This window comes from Propithecus coquereli, unplaced genomic scaffold (assembly GCF_000956105.1).
Source record: "Propithecus coquereli isolate 6110/MARCELLA unplaced genomic scaffold, Pcoq_1.0 Scaffold158, whole genome shotgun sequence".
Classification (NCBI taxonomy): domain Eukaryota; kingdom Metazoa; phylum Chordata; class Mammalia; order Primates; family Indriidae; genus Propithecus; species Propithecus coquereli.
In genome coordinates this window covers 4,990,049-5,006,609 of record NW_012140302.1, presented here as the reverse complement: position 1 = coordinate 5,006,609, position 16,561 = coordinate 4,990,049, and the positions used below count along the sequence as shown (strand labels likewise).

The window sequence follows — 16,561 nt, the reverse complement described above, 5'->3', positions numbered from 1 at the left end:
ATTTAACCTATGGATCAGTAAATCAAGCTTTTAGGTAGTTCTGGACCCATAAGTATGGCAGGAAATTCATTTAATTTAGCACAGTCTAAGAAGACTAGAACAGTACAGTAAGATGTACTAGAAAAGCAAAGTAAAATGAAAGTTGGTATGTGTACATGTGGTCTCTGTGTGTGTGTGTGTCTGTGGTGTGTGTACGTGAAAGTACGTACGCAGCTATGATTGAAATGATTTAGAGTCAATCTGTGTTATCTGAGTTAAGTGATGAGCATCGCAGGCTAATGGTTAAAAGGCTCAATTGCTTTTTCTCATGTCATATCAGTGGACTGTAAAATGCTGAGGTGACATATTTCACTGAGAGTTTTATTGTAATATGGGGGGAAATCATTGCACAACACGGGACTTGTAATATGAAGTACTATACCACAGCCTTGTAAAAAGGATCTGCCAGGCATTAGCTTGTGATCACTAATGTAAATTTGTACTGAAAGAAAAAGAAAAAGATACCATACATACATTCAAAGTCCAGATGGTGCTTGCACATCAATTAGATCACTGTTTGGTAATGAGACCTGAAGAGTGAGATAATTGTTACACAGCACTTCTTGGAAGGACCATTGTCTGACACCCACTGAGCTCTTGTGGGCGAAATCATTCCTATGCTGCAAAATGTCACTCAAACCATTCAAATGGTAAATGTTGAGCTTCTAGAGAAACAGAGCTCCTAAAAAGGGATATGTAAGCATATCTCAAGGGCACAACTGGAGAAGGGAACTCCATTATCTGAAAACTCGAAGTAGCCTTGAGTTGATTTTCATCATGCAGTGAAGATGGAAAAACTACAGTGTTAAATGTTAATATCTCTTTGTTGTATCTGTTAACTTCACAAAAACATTTGACATCATGCACAGAACCGAGTCAGGGAAGCTACTAAGTCTGGCTGCCTTGAGAAGTTCATAAACACCCTTGGGCTATTCCGATTGCATGGAAGGTACTTCAGTGGAATAAAATCGTATATATAATACTTATATTTTGGCTTGTCGGCTTGAGGGAACTGGGTTCAGGATATTTATGGGCATCTGAAAAACTTCTAATGGAACAGGCCATATTATTGATGAGCTGCTTAGTTATAAAACTGATTTCCAAAAATAACCATATACAAATGACTGGACTGTAGAAATATACAACAAGATACCGAGTTTATCATGCCTTGGTTTGCACCAGTCCTAGGTATTGACAATAAATACGAAGAGTAAATAGCTGGATAGAGTAGTACCAGGAGAAGTCTACAAGTAGCAAAAAAGTGTTCACAGGTAATACTGCAGGGCAGGTTTTCCTAAACAGTGTTCTACAGAACATAAGCATCCTGTGAGATGTTTACAGGTATTCTGAAGCAAAAGTTTGAGAAATGCTATGTATTATAAAACCCCTATCTCCCTCTTGCTTTCAGAAACCTGAAATTGTTCCAGTCTAGCAAGAAACAGATGAGGGACAAAGAGTAGAAAGCTGCAGTATGGTGCTAATATGACATGAAGATCGACTCCACCTTACCCCCTCTCACCCTACACAGACCTCCCTATTCCTTTTCTGAAGCAATTTCTTAAAGGCTACCTACCAATCCCTTTAACAATCCAATGTCACAAAAGCAAAGGGCCAGGAGGAGGGTTGTCAGATAAGACAGGATTCCCTGTTAAATCTGAATTCTAGGTAATCAATGAATAAGTTTTTAGTAAATGTATGTCCCAAATATTGCATGGGACCCACTTACACTAAAAAATAAAACTAATTGTTTCTCTGAAATTTAAATTTAACTGAGTGTCCTCTATTTTTGTTTTCTAAATCTGGTAGCCCTAGCCAAAGGACACAGCCTGTCCATCAATGCCAGGACAACGTTCAACACAACATACAATTCTATGAGGCCCAAGATGTTTGGAAAATGGATGGCTGTAGGATCATCAAGAAATCTCTGCTTACCAAAATGAAGTAGAATACCCAAAAGCTAAGAATTTAGCAGATTCACTGAAGCACAGCTTCAACCGATGTCATATAACTAGAAATTAGGGACCAGAAAGTGAGAAGACAGATCAGCTGGAAACACAGCCAGAGGGGTGAAGTAGTATTTCTGCGCAAGCGTCTCTGGCTGAGGGAGGTGAAGAGGCAGTGTCACGGTGATGGAAGGCTTTTCAAACAATGACTGAGGTTTTAATCAAAAGACAAACTATACATGTGTGTAGTGGAGAAAGGCTTTTTGCTTCCCAGGTGGCCTTCTTGGCCACACTCACTCATTCCCTCTCACACACATGTAGTAAATATCGATAACATGATCATAAACATGAAAACCAGCTAAACCTAACTATCATAGGGAGAGAGTGGTGAATTGTGGTTTGGGTTGTCAGAGCAACTGATAGATGTTTTATAAAGACCATGTCTTATGCTACAAATAAAGTCAGAGTTCATCTATCATGTTTCCAAAATACATTCCCTACTGAACACACTGACAGAAGCCATTTTCATCTTTGTTGGTATAAATCCCAGAAAATCATATTTGAAAAAGGAAGTGCTGATGGAATTTTCCAATTGCAGGGTGAAGGCAGATGCTGTTGTTCAGGGTAATCATTATCTCTCATCACAGGATGAAATCTGATTACATTAAGGTCAGAGGGAAGTGACAGTTAACGTTGTTAGATAGGACATTTAAGCATTTTCAACTCTGTGCTTGACCCTAATCAAACAGACCAGAAAAAGAATCTCTTTGATCTAATTCTATTTCTCTCGCTTTAGTGACTATATGTTACCTCCAGAGGGGGCTCTGAGGAGGCCCCTGAATAGTGAAGACATATCTAGGAACTTACAAGTTAGGAAACAGAACACCAGTTTTATAAACACCTGAGTTAGGAATGACCCATATCTGTGAAGCCACAAAACTATTGCCACTGATGCAAGAACAGCCCTTAAATCAGTGTCCCCATCCCTAGGAGAGCTGCTGCAGCTTCGGGAGCCAAACTGAAGCAATTCCATCAAGAGATGAATGTGTGGGGGTCATACTAACTGCTTCCCCAACAACGTAGGGGAAAATTCTACCTGAGAGAGGGAATTTCCAACACCTTCCCAAGCCTTTCTGTGTGGTTCCTTGGTCCTAACCTCCACAGGATCCTGTGATTTCAATGGGAGTGGAACATTCTGGAAGCCAGATGATCTCCTCTACCCCCATTCTACCACATCATCCAGGAAGAGTTCATTTCAAAGGAAATTCTCAGAAGCATATCATTAAGAAACCAATAAGAGACTGAATCTGCTGCACTTACCAGGCCTGTACCCTCAAGGATAATCAATCTTACCATGACTTTTATCCTGTCATCTTTGGCCACCCACAAAATGCAAGCCCCTCCAAGCAACTGTCATCTCATAAATTATTCTCTACTTCCTTGCCCCACCTCAGTCTCATCCTTCCACTACTAGCCTTCCTGAGAACCTGTCCCAATCCCATTGTAATTAAACTCTCTCATGTGCTCAATATTTTCATGAGATTTTCCTTCAACTTCTTCCCTTCACTGAAATCTTATTTACGCCTCAAGGACACTGTCTCTTCTGGAGCCCTATATCAAGTGGAGGATATTCATTCTCCCAGAATGTAAATATTAGAGGGGCCAGACACAGTGTTGGACTTCTTCTGGTTCCTCGATAGCATTTCTGAATCACTGTTTCTTAACACCAAAGCGAAAGCGTTTCCTTCTTTGAGATTTGTAACATTTGGTCCCACTCTCTGCAATGATGTAATTTAAGGCTGCCCAGTATATAGTAATATTTTTTTTTTTTTTTTTTTTTGAGACAGAATCTCACTATGTTGCCTGGGCTAGAGTGCCGTGGCATCATCCTAGCTGACAGCAACCTCAAACTCCTGGGCTCAAGCAATCCTTCTGCCTCAGCCTCCCGAGTAGCTGGGACTACAGGCATGTGCCACCATGCCCGGCTAATTTTTTCTATATATTTTTAGTTGTCCGATTAACTTCTTTCTATTTTTAGTAGAGACGGGGGTCTCGCTCTTGCTCAGGCTGGTCTCGAACTCCTGAGCTCAAACAATCCGCCCACCTCGGCCTCCCAGAGTGCTAGGATTACAGGCATGAGCCACCACGCCCGGCCTATAGTAATATTTCTTCAATGGGTGAACAAATCACTTGGCTACCCCATGCCGACTTGGGCTCTTGGCTCACAGTTTTCCTTCCCACCCCATTTATTGCCAATATCTTGAATGACTTCAACAGTCTCAAAGGAACTCCATTTAACAACTCTAGCCTCAACATTCCTTAACCTCCAATGCTATGTGTGACCATTTCTGTCTCTCCTTCCTCTCCCCCTACTCTACAATCTGGTACAGTGAGCTTTCTGACCCTGCACTCTTTGAAACTGCTCTGGCAAAGGGTTGTTTCCCACCCAAATCCAACAGACTGTTTGTAGTTCTCATCTTACTTGACTACTCTTCAATGTCCAACACTGTTAACCACATCCATCTCCTTGAAACTCAACTCTAGCCTGGCTCCTGAGGTCTTGCTTTCTCTCAGCGCTCTTTTGCCTTTCACAGTTCTCCTTTGCTGGTTCTTCTGTCTCAGCCAACTGTGTCAATACTGGGGCTCCTAAGTGTTCTGCCTTTGGTCCTCCTTACCTCTTTTTCCTTGCTACACATCTCCTTGGACTACTTTATCTACTCTCATGGTGACAACAAGTCAATGGTACATCCATATCTCTAAATTAACCCTTTGCCTTGAGCACTAAAGCTACACATTCACTAGCCTAGACATTCCCATCTCATACTCATTCTCGGCATATCAGTAATTTAATCAACTCTCCCTCCAAATCTGCTTCTCTTTATGGATTCGCTGTCTTGGTAAATGGCATCATATCTACTCAGACACCTAGGAGTAATCCTAGATTGTTCATCTCACTCCCATTCTAATCAGTTCTCCTTGCTATGTAGCTCAAATACTTGTCTCATGTTTACACTCCCTTCTGTGGCTGGCTTGGTTCAAGTCCTTGTGATTTCTTAGCTTGACGGCTGCTACAACGTCCTACCACCCTCCCTCCAGGATCTAATTTGCTCTGCGCATTGCTACCAGTGGTCTTTCTGTAACAGAAATATGACCACGCTACTCTTCTGTTAGAAAGCCATAATGGCTCCCCACTGCCAAGAAAATAAAGTTCTAAATTTGGAAGCATGACTTTTAAACTTCTCATGAACTGGTTTCTCTTCAGCTTTCTTTCTTGCTAAACACCATCTTATCCACACAAATCCCACAATCCAGCCAAACCCAATGTTTGTAATGTCACAAACCAGCCACGTGTCCCACACCTCCATACCTTTGCTTGAGAAGTTCTCCAGCCCTCAGTGCTCTCTCCTTTCCTTCTCTCCCCATTCCTTTCTCCACACATAAATACGATTACTCTTTGAAAATGCTGTTTAACTACCATCTCTTCCAGACAGGTTTTCCTAAACCTATCTGGGAAGAGTTGACATCCCTCTTCCATGTCCCATGGAACCCTGCATGCATATCACCATAGGTGCCCTTCTAGATTGTAAGCCTCTTATCACAGGAACTGGGGCTCATTTACCTTTTAATTTCCAACACCTTGCACAATGTCTGGTACCTAGCTTAAATTCAATGAATTTTTATTAAATGAATTAAAAGGAGCCACTGCTCCTTCAGCTAAGGATAGTCCTTTAAGCTTCCCAGAGCTCCTGCAGTAGAATATCTTGCAGTCCCCACCTCATCTAGAACAGCATAACATTTCATGTGTCCTACAGAGTAAACATATGATTGGTGAAAGAATAATGTTTTATTTCCCAAGTCTGGTTAAGGCTGTGTGTGAGAGAGAAAAAGAGAGAGAAATAGAAAAAGAGAGAGAGGAAAATAAAGAGAGAGTAGAAGAGAGAGAGAGAAACAGAGAAAGAGACAGAGAAAAGGAGAGAGGGAGAGAGGGAGAGAGGAAGAGAGAGAGAAAGAGGGAAAGAAGGAGAGAGGAGGAGAGCAAAAGAGAAAGAGAAAGAGAAAGAGAAAGGAGGAGAGACAGAGGGGAGGGAGAAAGTAAGAGAAAGAGAGAGAAGGAGAGAGAGGAAGAGAGGGAGAGAAAGGGAGAGAGAGACCTTCTGTTTCCTAACAGGGATTGTGCTCTTGGCATCCAAAATTGGAATGCAGAATATATTTTTTTCATGGAAACAATGATAAAAATAATGATTAAGTTACACAATTCCTATATTTATTCAACTTTATGGGCCATATTACTATACAGTTACATTATGGGCTTTAAAGTTATGAAATTCAGTGAAATTAGGGACTACACTAGTATCTTGGAAATCCTGGAAAACTTACTAGCTGTGGTGGATGCTGCGATATGCTATCCCCATACCCCTTCGAGAATGAAGAATTCATTCCTCCAGCTGTGGGGAGCACATTAGAGGAAAATGCTGTCAACCCTATTTGGGGATTTCTCAGCTGACAGAACTGCCTCACTTAAAGCCATGCTCCTTACAGGGGCAGGCCCATATCCGATGACTGATGGCCATGGGGGTGGAAAAATCTTGTCGCTTTGCCTCAACTCAGGGCAATTCTGAAAGGCCTGCTTAACTCCAGAGCCCTTTGTAAGGTCAATGGAGGCTTTTGTCAGCTGGCAATGTTGCAACACAGCTCATCTTCTTCTTCCTCCAAGTCTGGCTCCTGTCCTCTCACTTCCACAGGTGTTGGCCCCAGGGTCACTCCCTAAGGAACATCCAGCTCAGACTTCGCTCCCCAGGGGCTCCGATCTGCCTATGTGTGGGAAAACGCAATCTAAGCTCAAAATAATACACTAAGTAATTTTTGAATGTAATGTTTAATAAAATGAAAATGATCTGTGTTCTGACTCAGTGTTTATGATCTTTTATCCCAGAGCCAAAAGATAGGGTTCCCATGCCCAGAACCACAGTTAACTTTTCTACTGCATACAAGTAAACCGCTTTGGGCAATTGGTCTTCCATCATTGTTTTGTTAGGGTACTCGACCAGCCCTGAGTGGAGTGCCCTCTCCCTAGAAGTTTTTGAAAAGAGGTTTGAAGGTATCCCTCCTATTTGAAGAATTCATTTGCTTGAGCAGGCAATACCCAACTTACTTTATGGACACAACTGAATATAAATACAGCCTTTCACCCCAAACTTCAAGATGAGGTGCAGAAAATGGGTTCATTCCTCCTACAACCGGGTGGGAAGAGGGGGATGTTGGTCTGCATTCTACCTGTTTTCTCTTGGTGATTCTAGAACAACACTCATTTATGCTGATGAAAATAAACAAACAGGTAAACCATACAACACAAGTAACTCCTTTTCCCTTTCAGGTTCGTTCCATCTGGCTATATCCTCCTTTCCATTCTCCCCTTCACTGTCACAGTCATTCCCCTGCTGGATACCAGAGTCATGGTTTTCCTTTACGTATCCAACCCATCTGTCACCTTGGGCAATTTTAATGTCTATAGGGAATAGGTGTACACTTTGTCAACTATAATACTTTCTGACTCTTTGATACCTCTAGTTCTTTGAATCCTCCACAGGTTTAGAATCTGTGTTTTTCCTCCCGATCATGTCCTCTTTTCCCCAAAAAGTCTAGAACTGATGACTGACTGGACTATTGTTTTGCAAGAATCTTCAACTATCTAGGCCCTTTGCTTGAGCTTTCCTTACCCTGAAGGACAGCTGTATCTTCCTACTTATCTCACCTACTAGATTAAACACTTCTGAGGAACTTGAAGATGATGACTTAAAATTGAAGCCCTTATTTGGATCAAAAAGACTACTATTACAGATAAATAGACATTCAGAAATGGCTATGAGTCTTGGTTTTGGACCTGAAAGCAGAGATCTGTGGTATACATGGCCAGTATACATGCCATACTGGCTCACTCTGGCATGTATATCCTCCTTTCTCTCTCTCTCTCTCTCTCTCTCTCTTACTCTCTCCTCCCCAATCCCCTTTTTCAGGTGTAATTTATACATTTCATCTAATCTATAGACCCTTCAAATAGGAAGGATGCAAAGATGCATTTCTCTGAGGCGGCATTTACAATAGCCCTTGACTAACTGGTCAGTGCTGTGTTCTGCAGAAGTGCTACTGGCCACAGAGCTATACAGAAGGCAATGGTCCATTTACTGACTGTTTCTTTCATTGCATTAAGGGGAAATGCAAAGATGAAAGTGTAGTCAGTTCTAAAAGAGAAGGTGAAAAGGATCATGAGAGATGTGAAGAGCAGAGGTTGGCATTTGTGCCTGAGGCCCACAAGAAAGCAAGCTGGAAAGAACCTTAGAAATAATGTGATCTTTATTCTTTTTCTCTGATGGTTTATGAGCAAGTTTTATCTCCATTGACTTCTCCTGGAGCTTTTCTTTTTAACTTAGTGGAAAATTGGATATACTAAGCCTTTATAAGCAGTAGCTTTTGGTCTTGAGAGTATCCCTTGAGCAACAGTAAAACAAACTCAAGGAACTGACTCAAGGTTTGAAGCAGCATCTCATGGAAGCACCAGCTCCCCTGTTCTCCTGCCTGTGTCTACAGCTGCATCATTAGAATATAAGTGCCAGGAGCACTTGGAAAGTGGGAAGAGAGCAAAGAAACAGTCTTCCTTTATCCCATAAAGATCTGCTGTGGGCTCCCCCCACAACACCTCTTCATGCTGCTCTCCTCTTCTCTGCTTCCATTACACCTACACCAGTCTATTGTATTTCCTGAACCATGGTCTCTAGGAACCTCACCTCCAATGTACCCTAAAGGGTTGTTTCAAAAATACCTCCCCAGGGCACAGCTATCACCATAGCCCCTTCTGCTTTGTGGTTCCCTTATAACCAAATGAAAAAAATTCCCTGGCTTGGCATTCAAGGATTTCCATAGCATGGCCCCATCTATTCAATAGAGAAATGTAGGAAATTAAAACAATATGAAAGCATACAAAGTTAAAAGGGGAACTTCCCATGTATTCCTATCCTCCCTCTCCCTGAAGCAATTTTCCACTTATTTTTCTAGGCTTATTTCTTCGGGCTTCCTGTATACCTCCAAGGCCCTAGCTAAACAAATACCTCTGTCAACTCTACATGATTTCCCTTGCTTCCCTGTTCCCAAGCCTTTGCTCATATTATTCTTTTTAAAATTTTTACTTTTTAAATTGTAAATTGACAGATTATAGTTGTATATATTTATGAGGTACAAAGTGATGTCATGATTTATGAAGACAATGTAAAATAATCAAATAAAGCTAATTAACATATCCATTGCCTCAACTACTTATTTTTCTTGTGGTGAGAACATTTGAAATTTACTCTCTTAGCAATTTAAAAACGTACATTATTATTTATTATATTCACTATGCTGTGCAAGATACTGAGTAAAAGAAATAAGAAATAAGAATGATGTTCACATTATTCTTATTAAAGTTCTCCCCTTCTTTGACTTCCTACAGCACTTCTTCCAGCTCCTGCAAAAGCACTTGTTATTTTATTCTCTGCTCTTTGGGTACAAAACCAGCCTCTGCTATACAAATGTAAGCTTCCCAAGCCAGAGACCATTTCTCAGTTTATCTTGGTACTGTCTACAATACGTACCCTGGGTCCTTCCATGTACATTTGTGGGGATTCAATGAATTCTCAGGGAGTGAGGAGGAAAAAGGGGGCTGGACCCTCCAGGCTACAGCTTTGGCTTTCAATTCACGTTTTAAAACACCAGTGGTACCACCTATGATAAATGATTTCCGTCAGCATCTCCAAGAGTTAAAGGATGTGGTGAGTCATTATAGCTTTTGGAATACTTACTGGTTTCAGGTGACTATTCGGAACTCAGAGAACTAAAACAGAAACAAGAAGGAAAAAAACCAACCTAACCTTAAAACTCCCCCTATTTTAAAGAGAACAATATGACTCCTTTCAAACTGTGGAGCTGAACAATCCCTCTCATTATTTGCACGAAACCAAAACAGACATCTAAACTTCAAAACAACAACGGAAGCCCCAAATCCCCTAACCCTCCTTTGCGTCGGCAGGCTGCTTGCACAGTGACTCTCCAGGGCTCTCTAGTGAACCATGGATTTGGTGTCATTTTCTAATTTGAAGGGACTTACTTTCAGCATAAAGTGAAGGTGAGTGGAAGAAGGGGAGAGGGATCACGAGGGGGAGACAGTTTCATCAAAGTCTCAGAGACAGTCAGATTTACTTGCTTTCTGCATTAGAAACAGCCCCAGTGATGGTTAATAGAAACTGACAGCACCTACACAAGGCAGAAATATTTTCAAAACAACAAGCTTTTTAATGTTTTGTATTTGGTTTAGTTTACACAAGCTTCTTGTATATAAAATAATATAATAATAAAAGCTAATCAGGTCCTGGAATCTTAAATATTGTAGTGAACTATCCCATTACCTGTTGTGCTGCATTGATTCACCTGCAACAATTTCCATCCTATTTGTAGTCTTGCCAAAAAATAAAATCAATCCCCCATCAGTCCCTCCCCCAAATGGTTAGATCATTATCAATCTACTCGTGAGCCTGCCCCTATTTAAAGTTATTGCTAGAAATATACCCAAGGACAGTTAAACCAACTCAAAAACCCTTTCAGATATAAGGCTCTGCTCCAAAACTTTTACCTCATTTGTTCTTGGACTTTACAAACAATTTCCATTATTTTTTCAGTGATTTTCTATTCAAGTAAACTTAATTTATTCTCCAAACAAAACTATAGTCTGTCTCAGTAGCAGTGTCAAGGGAGGAAAAGAGTTACTGAAAAAGCTGACTATAATTACAAGGCAGGAGAGAGATTATGAGATGCTGCGGGGAAGAAGAATTACGAGAAGAGGGATGGTGTGGGCAAGAAGAAGTAGAAATAGAAAAGGACTGGGCAGTGATATCTGAGGGCACTTCTGCACTGGTGTGTCTTTGGAACAGGCTAGCAAACAGGTCCCTCCACCACAAGCCATGGGGTTCTAATGTGGGTACTGATCCTGATCTTTCATTTCCGCAAGATGTAAACACTGTGTTCTCTATAGCAAACAATGCCAGCTGGGGGGACTGTGGGGCCAGGGAGGCACTCATTGTCCCTTATCTCCATGAAGGGCCTCACGGGCCACCCAGAGACCTGTGAACCAATCCTCATCCTGACCCCACACCCAATTAGCCACTGATCCCTGTCCACTGGACCTTGTAAATGCTTCTGATCCCCACCTCTCCCTCATCATCCCCGTCCCTTGGCCTGGATTACTGCGATGATCTCCTAACTGGTCATGCAGTCTTAGTCCTCTGCCAATCCCTTTGCACCTGTCAATCAACCTGTCTTTCCAGCCTCTCACTCCTCAGATCTCAACCACAACTGGCTTTTTCACGTCCTAAAATGCTCCTTTCTACCACAAAGACCTGGAAAGCTATTCAAGCCATTGATTCTCTTTGCTTGAAATATTCCTTCCAGCCACAGTTCTACCCTCACTCCCCTTTTTGAATCTTTCTGGTCTTAACAGGATTCAAGGTTCCTGGTATGTGCTCCCTCAGTAATACAGAGGTATACTTTTATAATCAATTGCTCAGTGGCTCTCTTCTCTGACAGTCTGTAAGTACTGTGAGGTCACAGGCTTTGGTTTGTCCATCTATGTCTTCATCTGTAATATGGCAGTAAAACAAAAACTTATAGGATTAAGATTAAATGAGTTAATACAAACAGAGAATTTAAAAAAGTACCTAGTGCTGCAGGCTACATAAACTTTGGACATAATAATAATAATTGGCACCGTGCCTACAACAAAGTGTGTGCTCAATAAATATATGTTGAATGAAAGACGAATGAATAAATGGATGGATAAACTAACGAATTTTATCCAATCCAGATGGCCTCCTTTTTTTCCAACCAGCTATTTTTATAATAGAGTATGGCAAAGGTGTATAGAAGACAATCACAGAGAGGAATCCTTAATTTTCACTGTTTATTGCCACCATGACAAATGGTAAAAACAGCCATTTTGGGTTCCTGAGATTTTGAATGCATTCTACAGTGTTGCTGAAGAAATATTCAAAGCAAGAGATTTGGAATTAAGAGATAAAGGAATATAATATCACAAATATATTTCCACGCTTCTCATCTTGTCTTTATTAACTAAAAAATGTGCTTATTAATGAGCACCATATTCTTTAATTATTCCCAGGCTAAATCCTTTAGAAAACCATGCATGTCAGGTAGTCTATCCCAACAAATGTTTTTTTTTTTTTTCTTTTATTTCAGCATATTATGGGGGTACAGATGTTTAGGTTACATATGTTGCCCTTGGTCCCCCCCCCAAGTCTGTGTTTCAAATATGTCTATCCTTCGGGTGGTGCGCATTGCACTCCTTGTGTATGCAAATACCCGTCCCCTCCTCCCTCCTCCAGAAAATTTCAACTTATGTTGCCAAAAAGGGAAGCTCTTTATTCCTTTAGTCTAGTACATCTCACACTTCAGATTTCTCAATGTTTTCAAGGAAAAGGCATCAGTCACATGACTGTACATCACACGCTGCTGGTCTAACAGAAAGAGAAACGTACCCTAGAAATAGGAAAGGTACCTCTGAATTGGTCCGACCCTGTCAAGTCCTATTATCTGACAAAGTGTTGTAATTTAGTATCAGTCCTTTAAGGCTGTGATAATTTTTTTTTTTTTTTTTTGAGACAGAGTCTCACTCTGTTGCCTGGGCTAGAGTGCCGTGGCGTCATCTTAGCTCACAGCAACCTCAAACTCCTGGGCTCGAGCGATCCTCCTGCCTCAGCCTCCCGAGTAGCTGGGACTACAGGCACGCGCCACCATGCCCGGCTAGTTTTTTTCTATATATTTTTAGTTGTCCAATTAATTTCTTTCTATTTTTAGTAGAGACAGGGTCTTGTTCTTGCTCAGGCTGGCCTCGAACTCCTGAGCTCAAACAATCCGCCCGCCTCGGCCTCCCAGAGAGCTAGGATTACAGGCGTGAGCCACCGCGCCCAGCCATTTTTAAATGATTTTGCTGCAGATAGCACATTTGGATTTAAAAATAAACATTGCATCATCACATCAGTAATGTGACATCTGATCTTATTATTTCCCTCTTACACCAGACGATAAGACAAAAGTTTCTACTGCCTGTCTCTAAAGTTAACTTTTCTACTGTTGCCCTGACCCATCTATTTCTGCCTCTAAACTCTGTGAAAATTCTTACGTGGTTCTTCTCAGTTCAGTCATCAATTTGGGAAATGCATATATAAGAGATTTGGTAGTTATAAAAAATAATTCTAACAAGTGAATTATTAGAGCCTTCATCCTTGCATATTTGAAACTGAAGTATGCTATACTGAAATTCCTTACAATGAGGAATACTGGAAATTTAGGCAACTGACCTGTTTTTTTGTGGAGGAAGCTGGATCTGCACCCCAAAGTGCTAAGGTCCTTGGCTTGTGTGGCAGCTGAGGACAGCAACATTCTCTGACCCTCCTCTGGGTTCCCAGGTGGGAAGGGCGAGTTCTGGGAGCGTCTGAATTCACTTCTATCCATGCTGAATGAGTGGAGAGCATCCTGAGTTTTCTTCTTTTCCTTTTTTAACATGTTGACCAGAATATCTGATACTCGACTTAAGGATTTAATGACTCATTATAGATTATAGAAATCAAAACACGGAGGTCCCAAATGCAATTGATATTCCCAATAATTGCTATTTATCACATGGTAAAGAACAACTATAGGAAGACTTCAACTTCCTGAAGCCCTATCTATAGTTACAGACAATTTAGGAGGCTGTAGTCTTTCAATATGGCACCATTATATGAAAAATTATAAAACCCAAAGGTCTTTGAAATGTTCTGAGTTTAAACCAGTTAAGGTTTAAAATTTTTATGAAACGGTTTATAACAAGTAAAATGAACACTGAGTAGTAGTAGGCAATGGAGCTATGTGCACATCTGTTAGTAACTACGTCTTTTATCTGGAAGATCATGCATCTGCTCAGGAGGCAGCCACAGGAGGGGGAGGACAGGGAGCCCCCCAGCTGGCAGATCAGCCAGCTGAATCCTGGTGGCCAAATGTGCAGCCAGAGCACCCCCATGTCCAGCAAGTGCTTATTTAGAGTATATTCAAATGGGGGCTGAAAATCACTTTTGTTTTTTTAAGCCTCTATTTTTTGTTTCAACGAGAACTGATAAGAAGTGACTTACTAGCATAGATATATCATTTTAAAATGCACCTTTTGCGGGCCACTTATATATTCCAGGAGCACTGATGATAAGTGATAAAACCACTCTATTCTACCCTACTTCACTGTCCATTTGGAGCTCCAGATGCCCAGAACACTAAGAGACTTTTGCTCCACCCACTATGAGGAAAGACTATGATCTCTCTTGTGAATCTCAGAACTCTAATTGCATGTGCAGTGAGATGAATTCAAGACCTTCACCATCCCCAGAGATGGCTTCATTAAAATAAGAGTCTCAAGAAACATGGGGACAGTGTGGGAGAGAAGACTGCTACCCAGAAAGGGGGGGGGGTACCCAGATTACACCTATTCTTGGGCAAGTAATGGGGAATTCCCTTGATCTCCATCTTCCTCCTCAGCTTTAATTCCCACTTGGTGATTTCTGGAAGGATAATCAACTTTTCTCTCACAATCTCTTATGTGGCTTCCATTTCTTGCCTCAAAAACAAACCAACCGACCAACCACACACTTACCAAAGATGTTCACAACTTCTTAGTGTCTAAGCATTAGCGTGACAGAGAAGAACAGGGCTCTGCCCAGATCACCCATGCCTCTTTGCATGGAACTGACTGTCAGTGTCGTCATACACGTCCATTGGTTCAGGGACTGTAATGGCAATATCCATTCATTCACTCATTCAGTGATGTTTGTTGGAGCTTGTACTGCGTGCCAGGCACTATTCTAGGCATTGGCACAGAGCAATGAGAAAGCAGACTAGTATCCTGCTCTCATGAAGAAGATGTCCTACTGGGGAAAGGCAGGGCTCGCACATGCACGGATGCACACACACTGACAACGTTAGGGAGTAACAGTGCCAGGTAGCTAATTTTTAAAAGGAGTGACCATGTGGCTATTCTACATTGGGCACTAAAAAGGCCTTTCTAAGAGTGACCTTTCAGCTGAGAGCTGAATGACAAGAGAAACCAGCCAGAGGAAGAGCATCTAAGCAGAGGAAATGGCTAAATCCCTAAAGAAAACGGGCCTGGCAGTGGTTCCTAATGCCATAATCCTGTGGCCCTATGTCCTACAATGCACAGGACAGCCCCTGCAGCAAAGAACTGTCCAGTTCCAATGTCAATAGTGCTAAGGCTGAGGAGCCCCGTGTTAGAAAAACAACAAGAGGGTAAGTGTGACTGAGCATAACATATACATGGGACGAGGGCTAAGAAATGAGGCCAGGGGGTGAGCAGGGGCCGGAACATGGAGGGCCTCAAAAACCAGAGCAAGGAGCTTGGATTTTATTCTAAGTATCATGGGAAGGCCCTCAAAGATTTTAATCAAATGACGTGTTCTGATTTACATTTCATAAAGATCACAATACGAATCTATTTTCTTTGCTGCCGTCCTTTTTCTCACCTTTCCTCTGTCTTCTCCCCTCCCCATTTCCATCTAAGGGAATGGCTTTGTGCCAAGCACTGTGCCGGGTATTGAATAACCTGTTATATGTTTTGTGAAGCGGGGTCTGAACTTTATTCAAACTGATGATGTCACTCAAATGACACATTTTCACCCCCTTTCCAAGACGGTGCAATGGTGTTCACAGTCATTTCAGTCGCATTTCTATCTTTTGTTAAGCTCAAGTATAATCATTTTTTTTTTCTCGGGAAGCTGTATCTTTCCCATTCTTCCTATCATGGTGTTAGCCTTCTGGGTTCTATAAAGAAAGATATAAAAATATCCTCCAACTTAACTCTGTGTAGCTATAAAATTTCAGGAGCCTCTCTTGGTTATTAGCATAGGCTTTGAGGTGATTAAATCTCAATTCCTGTTTTTCCTTCCTCTGTGTTTACTCATTGTCTACACAGTCCTAGCTTCCATTATAGAACACTCTCTAGTGCTCAAAGCACTTACTGGTTTTGCTCAGCATGGTGAGCTTGGAAGGGTGGGTTTTATGCTCCCACTGCTGAAGAGCAGAAAACAGCTTCACTGAGTAGTTACAAAGCTAATAAACGAAGAGCTAGGATTTCAATGCAGGTAAGAATTTAAGTTCAGTATTCTGTCCACTATGACCCTTACACACCATCAGTTTGAATCTGAGTCTCAGAAGGAGGGGCCCTGTTTGAATTATTCAGTCAGTAGAGACTCTAGTAGAGCCCCACATGGACAGCAGTGTCTGGAGTCACCACAGTGAAGGAGGGAAATGATGCACGTCTCTTTCACTCTTTTAAAAATAAACATATGAGACAAGCCAAGTCTCTCTCTGTCATATCTCATTTCATTCCTCCATGTGAATGCACAGACGTTCATAAGCCCAGAAAGGGATTAAGAAGTTGGTAGGAGTATTTAGGGGAGAAGATCCTAGACTAAGACCAAGGCCAGGAAAAGAAGCAG

The 16,561-nt window shown here is 41.5% G+C and overlaps 1 protein-coding gene across 1 annotated transcript in view; it reads right to left on the bottom strand.

The window, feature by feature from the left end:
* The window catches only part of KIF6 (kinesin family member 6), a 480,713-nt gene that overhangs the window by 197,163 nt on the left and 266,989 nt on the right, over positions 1-16,561 (bottom strand). Inside the window, exon 11 of the mRNA XM_012640809.1 lies at positions 13,382-13,600. Coding sequence (XP_012496263.1) covers positions 13,382-13,600 — 219 coding nt within the window. The remainder of the gene's footprint in view (positions 1-13,381; positions 13,601-16,561) is intronic.